The 9907-nt window shown below is 32.5% G+C and overlaps 1 protein-coding gene across 1 annotated transcript; it reads right to left on the bottom strand.

Moving 5' to 3' along the window:
- Window positions 1-5837: 5837 nt before the first annotated feature.
- On the bottom strand, window positions 5838-8742 carry LOC126718635 (CLAVATA3/ESR (CLE)-related protein 25-like). The gene is made up of 2 exons (XM_050420940.1): window positions 7803-8742; window positions 5838-6440 (listed from the first exon to the last, which is right to left on the bottom strand). The coding sequence occupies exons 1-2, from the start codon at window positions 8066-8068 to the stop codon at window positions 6398-6400; spliced, it is 309 nt and encodes a 102-aa protein (XP_050276897.1). The 5' UTR covers window positions 8069-8742; the 3' UTR covers window positions 5838-6397.
- Window positions 8743-9907: the final 1165 nt, after the last annotated feature.

A 9907-nucleotide genomic window follows, 5' to 3' on the forward strand; every position in this document is an offset into this window, starting at 1 on the left:
TAATTAATTAATAATTAAATGATTTTTTTAAATTTTCGTCAAAATAATTGTAAGGAACGAAAGATTTTCTCTCTCCGGTGGCTCCGCCGAGTCAAAATCATAAAAAAGGAAGAGACGCGTGTCACTCCAGCTCCAGCTCTTCTTTTTGGACGTTTCAAACCTACTCACCTCGCGCAAGTTAGCAGTCCTTAGGCGTGCTGGCCTTTTTTTCCTTTTCTTTTTTAAAGATTTTCTTTTTAAATTTGAATTTTATTTATATTATTAACACACGTGTCAAAATTTATTATTCAATTAATAAACTTATTTTTTAGGCATAATTTTATACTAAAAAAATTTGAAATTTAAACGTGTAAGGACTCAATTTGTAATGATCCTAAACTGATATTGGATTCGTACGTTAAAGGCCCAAACAATAAAATTTGTAGAGCGTGAGTGTCCAAAAACTAGGTAAACTCTAAAAGAAAAAAGATTAAATCCCACGTTTATAGATGGATTAGCACTGATATAACAATTAGTTTTTCCTTCGAAACAAGTTCAGTTCTTTTGTTCTTAAGGCTTTCTTCTGAGTACTCTTTATCTTTCTTTTTTTATGTTCTGATACTCTTCCTCAATGCTTTCTTTCATGTTATATACTGCCCCCTTCATATCATCTTCACCACACACGTGTTAATTGGATTCAGGGGATCTCTTTCTGTCCCATCTAACACCTTCTGGAACCTCCAACTAACAGCTGTAAGGCTGCTCCATCACTGTTCAGACATTACCTCCACATTAATACGGTCAGAGAGTTGGTTGAGAGGCAATTAATGTGGTGGCAGCTGTCGTTATAGATATTTGTTTACCTTTTCTTTCTTACCCTTTGGTCCCATATCCCGCTTTTAGTGGTAACGTAGCTCCGAAGTACGTTTGTAACAAGGTGGTGTTCTGGTCATCCTCGGACTCATATTGCCGAGAATGATTTTGTCCTCAGACGAATACTGAACTCACCTTACGTGATATCTACTCTTCCTTTCGTTTGATTACCCTTACAACTTGACATGGGTATCCTCAAACAGCTTTACGTCCTCGGATGGGTCACAGGCTCAATTAACTTGACTTTAATAACTTTATTGACTAGTCGGCCCCCATAAAACGTTTAATTGATGACATAGTTATTAATTTTTGAATTTCTTGAAATTTTAATGAAATCTATGATAAGAATATAAAATTTAATTGTTAGATTTTTAAAAGTTATATATAATAAAAAGATATAAATGAGTTTTAAGGGCTTTTTTATTATTTAATTTGGGGATTTATTTAGCTCAGATGTTGGTATTAAGGGGTTCGATTAGATGTTGGTATTAGGGGGTTCGATTAGTCAAGAGGTGGAAAGTGTTGAATTTATTCGTTCAAAGAGAGGTACATAAATAAAAACCAAAGTGATGGACTTGAGAACTTCAGTCAAAACTTTTATATTTATTAAAATATAATAAAGTTATATAAAAGGCTAAGCTAATGGCATGTTTTTGGGCTTGATATATATTAAATTAGTATATTCAATTTGATATTCTTGAAATTTTGGTAAGTACGGAAGATATAATAAGAACATAAAATTCAATAGTTATTTTTTCAAAATTTATATCCAATAAAAAGATATAGAGAAGTTTGAATGGTTTTCTTTTTTTTTTTTTAATATTTAAGTTGTGGATTTATTTAGCTTAAAATGTTTGTATTAGGGGGTTTGATTAGATGTTGGTATTAGGGGGTTCGATTAGTCAAGAGGGAGACAAGGTTGAATTTATTTGTTCAAAGAGAGGTACAAAAATAAAAACCAAAGAGATGGACTTGAGAACTTTAGACAAAACTTTTATATTTATTTAAATGTAATAAAGTTATATAAAAGGCTAAGTTTTTATTTTTTTAGAATGTTTTTTAGAGAGTTTCAACATATGGCGTCTGCTCCTGATGATACTCTTTATCATCAAACCAAGACACCAATTGATTTTTTGTGTAGGCTGTAATTGAACCCTCTCTCTCTCTCTCTCTCTCTCTCTCTCTCTCTCTCTCTCTCTCTCTCTCTCTCTCTCTCTCTCTCTCTCTCTCTCTCTCTCTCTCTCTCTCTCTCTCTCTCTCTCTCTCTCTCTCTCTCAAAAACTCTAGTCATTGTAGTATTATCTTATTAGTTATTAAACTCTTGTTTTTGAAGAGTTAAACTCTTTATCTTGTTTTTATTTTGCTTTCCAACATCAATTTACAAAGTATCAAATTATTAATTTAGAATTCTAATATATTTTTTTCAAGCTCAACTTTCTTTATTTGAGAAAAAAGGTAAGTTATGCATTTCTTTATTCCAATCTTTTAAATCTTCGGACCATTCGGGGCATAGGCCTCCCAAAAGGTAACAGAGGCATGCAAATGTTTCCTTGGGCCAAACAAAGATTGGCCCTCAAGTGCAAAGGCAGAAGGGAGCTTGAGCAAATCCATTTGCAACTCCTTTAGAAATATTGCTTGAATGGTATTTCTTTCCTGTATTTCGAATACTTCGTACATATTTCAATGGGAATTTGATGAGTCAATCTGCCTACATGTCTTGCTTTTACTGCTATGTCGGAAGTTACTCTTCTCCAAAGAGCGACTCTTCTCAAAATCTTAAAAAATGATGCTAAGTTGGATCCTATAGAGTTCAATTCCCGTTCTCAACCCATGACCAATATGAGCTTGAAGGATGAGAACCAACTATGTAGCATCTACATCGAGAATTCAAGTATTGTATACGTCATTGGTTCGATCCTTTGTAGGAACTACCCGTAATTTTGAACTTGCAAAATGATTCAAGCCCAACTTAAGTTTGTAGGAAAAAGGAAGTTGCCAAATAAGGTTTGCCTTCATTACAAAGGTAGGGAGCAAGTTTTTTTTTTTTTTTTTTTTTTTTTTTTTTTTTTTTATAATTTTAATTTTAATTTTAATAAATGAATAATGATAATTTATAAAGGAGAAATGAGGGAGAAGCATCCTCTCCATCTCTGATTTCTTTTCTTGTACAAAAGGCAACTCTACGAGCCAAATTGTGAGGTAAAAAAAAAAAAAAATCTAAGTTCTTGAAACAAAACAAGACCTAAAAGTGTTGTTCATTTTTTTAGGTAAGAAAAATCATTTCTAATACAACCTTTAGCAAAAACTAGAAAAATAATTGAACTTAATTACCATTTGATATCTATTAAGGTGATTAGAGACAATTTTCCATGATGTGTCCTACCAATATAGAATTCTATTCTTAAGTAAAATAAATAAATAAAAAACGAGCTTGTTATGGCATATAGGCATAGCATCTTAGCACAGTGGGGGCATTCAGCCATACCTCACTCCTTTTTAATAAAATTATTTAAAAATATATATATCTTAAAACTAGGTGCATTCGGCTATGCCTCATTCTTTTTGTAAATAATAAAAATCATTTTTTTAAAAAATATAATAAAAGAAAAACCAAGGCATTTGACTGTGCTTCATTTTCATATCAAGGGCATTTGGCTATGCCGCATCCATGTTTGATAAAATACATTATTTTTTTTAAATGACAAAATTTAGGTGCAGTATTTAAGCGCTATTTCTTAGGTTTTTCTCTTAAAATTTAGCCATATGACTTTTTTCTCATGAGATGAAGTATATTTTTAGTTAAGTACAATCACATAGTTAAATCTTAAAAATGAGAATCTAAAGAACATCACCTAAGTATTAAATCTACGTTCTGCCATTTTTTAAAACGTCACCAAACAAGGGGCATTCGGCTAATGCCTCATTTTTTTCAAATCAATCAATCAATCAATAATAATAATAACCTAGTTTCCAACTAGGGGCATTGAAAATTTTGAAATGAGAAGTTTTTTTTTCCCCAGCTATCAAGTAAGTTTCTACATGCCAAGATCTACTAGGTAAAGTTCTGATGGAAATTAATTTTGATTGATTACTAATTAAAATTAATTAAATACATTTTTGTGATTGGTTGAGTCTTTGTCTTAAAAAAATAATTTGTTGGATGGGATTAAAATAAGTTGATAAGATTTAAAGATTGTGAGGTTAGTGTTCAAAAAAAAGACTGTGGGTTTAAGGTTTTGATATGGGCCACAAAACCAAATCACTATATATAAGAAAAGGAAACACCAATAGAAATAAGTAGATTGGACTTGTTTTAGGTGGCAGAATTAGGCCCTCAAACCAAGTCCAACATGTTACAGAATTGGCTGGGACAAGCCTTATTAAATGGCGGAAACTACAGCTTAAGGTTGCCTATTTGTGGAGCTGGGCTCCTATTTATTGGACCCCTTTCAACACTACTAAATTCTTTGAGGACCCCCAACTCCAATTGCAATTGATGACCCATATGTTTCCAGATTCGTTGTCTTACCATCAGAAAATTGTTAGGTATTTCTGGACTTTAGGGAATTGATACTCCACGTTCCACATTCCACAAAAATAAAAATAAAAGTTATTTATTTAATATAAACATATGACATAAACTCAAGCCAAAGGCATTGTAGCTGAATTGACACCTCCCCATGTACAAAGTGCTTGGGGTCTAGGGGAAAAGAGTTCGAACTGCAGAATTAGCAGTATGTTGTAATTATTTCTTAAAAAAAAAAATGACACAAAAATTAATTCTTAAATTATTATTATATATTTATTGATGTGGGCAGTAGATAGTCATGTATTTCTTTTTTTTTCTTTTTCTTTTTTTTGAGAAAAAGATAGCCATGTATTTCTAGACATGACTCTAAGAATGAAAAGATTTTTCTCTAAACTAGTTAGGAAAAAAATCATTCAAACTCTTCCTATATCTTTTAAGGTTATGTTAATGGATGCCCTTAAGGCAATTGTTAATAAACTAGTATAAGAAAGTTTTGACATTAGTTTTATGGAAAATATAAAAAATTGTTAACAATATTTATTATTTTATCATTCTCCTAATAAAATATTTCTAAAAATAGCTCCTAAACTTGGTTAACATTTTTCATCTTTTTATTGGATGTGAATTTTGAAAATCAAACCGTTAGATTGCATGTTCTTATTATATTTTTCATGCTTGCAAAATTTCAAAAAGATCAAAGATCACTAGTTTTGTTATTAATGACATGTTTAAACTTCAAATTTCAAAATTTTGTGATAAAAAATTATACATAAAAAATAAGTTCATTGATCAAATAGTAAATAATATTTGATTTGAGCGAAATTTAATATGTATGTTAAGTACATAAAGAACATGTAATCCTACAGTTGAATTTTTAAAATTCACATCCAATAAAAAATATAAAAGAAGTTTAGAGGGTTTCTCTCTAGACTAATTTAGAGAGAAACATTGGCCATCTGAAAATACCTAATAATTAATTCTCTCACATGGATCAAAATGCACCGGTTTAAATCCCTTTTACTTTTTCCCCTTTTTTCATAAGCATCCCAATTTGAATCTCATTTTACTTTGGTCCCAGTCTCTCTGCTACTCAATCTAATAAAAACAAAACAAGAAAGGTGAAAGCAAATAAAAAGCTTGAGTATGCCTCCTTTAAGTTTCACTTTGAAGGGAATGACCGTATGTGTTTGTGCCTCCTTTACCTTTTGTTCATTTATTTATATATTTATTTTTCCTTCCTTTCGTTATTTGATTGCCACGCCACGAGACTAGAGAAGAATCTCATGAAGTTTATCAAGTTTGAATGGACCAAAGACCAAAACAGTCCAGCACCCCCACCAAAGAATCCAGAGAAAAAGACCAACACACAACTCAGTTTCGAGAGCAACTTTAATTTTTACAGGTACAAGAACCTTTAATTGGTGGGATTCACTTTAGTTTTGGAACTCATGCCACATCTTTAAAGTAATTAATGGAATAAAATATATGTTTAAAACTCTGAACAAATCCAAAGCCAAAGATGACTTTGATAGATAGTGACCGGTACATGTACCCTTCCCATGCATGCATATCACTGCTAAGTATGCCAGGACATCTTTTGGGTTCTTCAAATCTCGCTCGTAGATATGCATGCTATGCTTACTATTAACTTAATTATATTTTTGGTCTTTTACATGCAAAGATTGATACTCATATGCTAAAATTGCTCACTCTCTATTTCTCACTCTAAAAAAAATAATCAAAGAGAATGCAAAAAAACTGAAGTGGAATTTCTACAAAGGCTGATTAATCTTCGTCTGGGATTCTTTTGAGTGTATTTTGTGTGCGACAAGCTTCCTTTTCTTTACTCCCCCATAACAAATAGGTGTAATTGTAAAATAAGATTTGCATGCATGATTGGATTCTTGAGTATTTTTCAGGGTTATCTATAGGCCCATATCTAAGAAATACAAACATGCTTGCATCATCTCCTGCAAATTAATTGAGTTTCATGAAGCTTGTTGAACTTGATGATGTCTAGGATTTTTGACCAGGAGGTCTTCCAGAGTTCCCAGCTCTCCTGAAGAAAATAAAAAGGGAAAATAAGAACATGCCATAATTCTTAAAGTTGAATAATTTCTTTTCCCTATGCTAATTTAGGGAATGGGGATTTGATCGCAAGTTTTTCTTTACTAGAAGAATTGTGTAATGCCATTGAGCTACTAGACTCTTGGCAGCTTAATCAAACCCGTTAGTTGGTATCTTATGGAGAAAAGTTTAGTGAATTAAAAACTCAAGTGGAGGCTTATGGACAAAGTTTAACAATATGGAAGATATGTTCCTTGCTTAAGAAACAATCCTTCAAGCATCAACTTATTTTAATTCAGATACTGCAAAAGTGTTTAAAATAAGCTATATAAGCAACAATGCCTTCAGTTACGTTTGATGAGTAATAAGAAATCCTGTTGAGAAAGCAAAAGTTCTAGCTTACTGATATTTGTAACAAATACCATTGCTAATCATGACAAACTCTGAGTTGAACTTGCGAATTATGATAAAGGAAACAAGAAAGTGATAAGAAAGGCACCCTAAAAAGCTTGAAGGCTTCTTACGTCGAGAATAAAATGAAATGTTAATTAGCTTTAATTTGAATAATCATGACTAGGGGATGGAATAAAGTGAGTAGACAAACTTTATTTCCTTTTTTCCTTTTTTGGACTGGGGCTTAGTAAACTGTAATATATAATAAAGTATCTGGACACCTTCAATCAGCACCTCAATGTAACAGTTAAAGCATGAAAATCCTAATTGTTTATACTTAACCAACAAATCTTCTCATAGTTGGAAGCCAGATAAAATAAAAAAGTAAGAAAGAAAGGAAAGGCCATTAATTGAGGGAATTTTTGCAGGCAGTTCAATAATTAAAGATGGAACAAAAACATTACTATGGTTCTATTAGTTGAAAGGGATCACTCGATAGAGCTATGTATTCTTGTAAGATTTGGAAATCCATAGCATATTGACTGATTGTGATTAAAAAAATTATAATAAAAAAAAGTTTTCAATTACATATGTTTAGCAAATAAATAAAAATTTTGTGCCCCACCTTAATTAAAATTCTTCAACCAATAGCGTAGCATAGCGACATTACTTGGCCTTCTTTAATTTATTATAAGAAGAACTAAGATTCAAATCTCCCTTCTTAGCTAGTACTTAGTGTAATAACCAAATTATAAAAATTTCTAATTGCTTTAGCTAGAGATAAGAAAACTCTGGTAAAAATATTCACACATGCATACACCATAGAGACATGCAAATTAAACAAACTAAAACTTTCTAACCTCAGAAAAGATAGCACATAATGAAAAATAGAAATTAGATGTAAACCATGTATATGTACAGAAATATATAGTATATGTATGTGTTGGTAATAGTAATATACCTGTTATGTATAGGATCTGGTCCATTGGGAACTCTTCTTTTGCTCATGTAGTTGAGATCCAACTCCGGATGGTCGACAAGCTTCTCCTTGCCTTTGAAATTTGCACCAGACTGAGTCGATAATGCTGTCTCCATTTTTGCTCTTCCACTTTCCTGGTTACCAACCAACAAAAGAAAAATAAACCCCACTAATGCTAGTGCTCCAAGCATGATCTTGAAAAGCAAAGAAGTACGACTACTAGTACTACTGCCACCCATATTTTTCATTCTATATTTTATTTTTCTAGGAGAAGATGCCCTCTGTATATCAAAGACACAGATCAAGTAAACAAGTACAGAACAAGACTATCATTGCATGATGAATGTGGTTATAATAATTGGGTCTATAAAAGAACTGGAGGAAGGAAGAGAATAGGAGAGAAAGGGAAGTTTATCAGATTAGCTAAGGCAAGAATTTTTTTTAAGGGTTTGGGGTTTGTCAGTTTTTTTTACTTCATGGAGTTAAGGGTGATTGTATTCTTTATAGGTTGGATTGGATTCTGTTGCATACACTTTCTCGAACCTAGAGAGAGAGAGAGAGAGAGAGAGAGAGAGAGAGAGAGAGAGGGCTTAGCTGGTTTCGAACGTGACAAGGAGGGAACCCCCTTTGCCTTTATGCTGAGAAGGTCTCAATACGACTCTTCTTTTGCTTTGATTTGTGTATTTTCATGCACCTACGATACCAAAAGACCCTCTCGGCTCTCGTTCTATCATCCTTTACGTACAACAGGGAGAAAGGGAGAAAATATCGGCTGCCCACAGTGTCATGAAATCTCTGTGCCACTGGGGATTAAAAAGGAATCGAACATGTGCAGCAAGCTGAGTAAAATACTCGTATTGGAACATAAGGAATGAAGTGTCTTAATATACCTAGTTGATAATTATGGAACAACTTATTAACAATAAGCTGTGCATTGCGTTTATATACCATTTTGTTAGGTATATATAGACTCAAATTCCATAATCTATTAGAGTTATTAAAGTGTGAAAGGAAAGAATCTTTCTTGTTAAAAAATTAATTTAGTAGTATTATTCTCCAAAACATAGATAATAAAATTTTGTATATTACCACCATTGTAAAAGTTTTGGCGACTTTATCCCAAGTGGAGGCTTTTTCCTAAGTGGGATTTTGGTCTAAGATGTTCCTACCGTATATGGAAATTATTTGGTAGTTATTCCTTGAAACTGAAATAGACCTGCATGAACGATATATAAGTATAATATGATTTTATTCGGAGGTTTTAAATTAAATTCATAATGCGATTATGTTTGGAGGCTGAAAGATCTTAGTAACATTTGGGATTGAAAGATACTCATATATGTGAGTTAGATGTGATTTCGGTGTAAAGAGTTTTGAGTTGGTTTGTCTTTATATATTTCTTGAGTATCATTTGCAAGTAGGGATGACAATGAGACAGGAATTTTGCGAGGCATTCTTTGCCCCTGTCTCACTTAAACACTTTGTACTCCATCCTTGTCTTAGATTTTTACTCTCTTGTCGGCAGTCCTTGGATTATATATTTATGAGACATGACTATAAAAGTGATTGAGCCAAAGTTGAGTGGATTCATGTTGACCCAAAGTGTCTGGACATGAATGTGAGTAAATAATTTTGCTATTGCGGTTAAGCATGGTTTTGAGTTGGTTAAAGCACATGATGACATGAGGGATCAAAAGAACCCAAATCTGACATGATTAGATAGATTTAAGGCATAGCAAGCCATTTTGTTGTTGTTGTTTCATTTAGGGGTTATACTATATGTTGATTTTGATTAAACTTAATTATATGTCTTGGTCATGCAGTTTTGGCTTGTTAGTTGTATGGACGATTTCCCATTGTACTTGCAGAATAAACTGATGGAGCAGATGCGATGAATACATTCTGGATAGGTGCTCAACTGCTCATCATGGTTGAGTGGGTGGATGTTGGCATCAAGCCATGCTTTAAGGTCAAATGAGTGCCCATGGAGGCAACCTACCATTGAAACCCTAGTCCTAGAGTTTACTTTAGGGGGTATTTAAACATAGGGAGAAACTTGTTGCACACACAACCAATTATAATTGAAA

Source organism: Quercus robur, chromosome 3 (genome assembly GCF_932294415.1).
Source record: "Quercus robur chromosome 3, dhQueRobu3.1, whole genome shotgun sequence".
Classification (NCBI taxonomy): Eukaryota; Viridiplantae; Streptophyta; class Magnoliopsida; order Fagales; family Fagaceae; genus Quercus; species Quercus robur.

What these genes read in the sequence shown, in the direction of transcription:
- LOC126718635 (XM_050420940.1), bottom strand. Translation starts at nt 8,068, where the DNA reads ATGAAAAATATGGGTGGCAGTAGTACTAGTAGTCGTACTTCTTTGCTT. An exon ending in CCAGATCCTATACATAACAG is followed by an intron (nt 6,441 to 7,802) that starts GTATATTACTAT and finishes TATTTTCTTCAG; the next exon opens with GAGAGCTGGGAACTCTGGAA.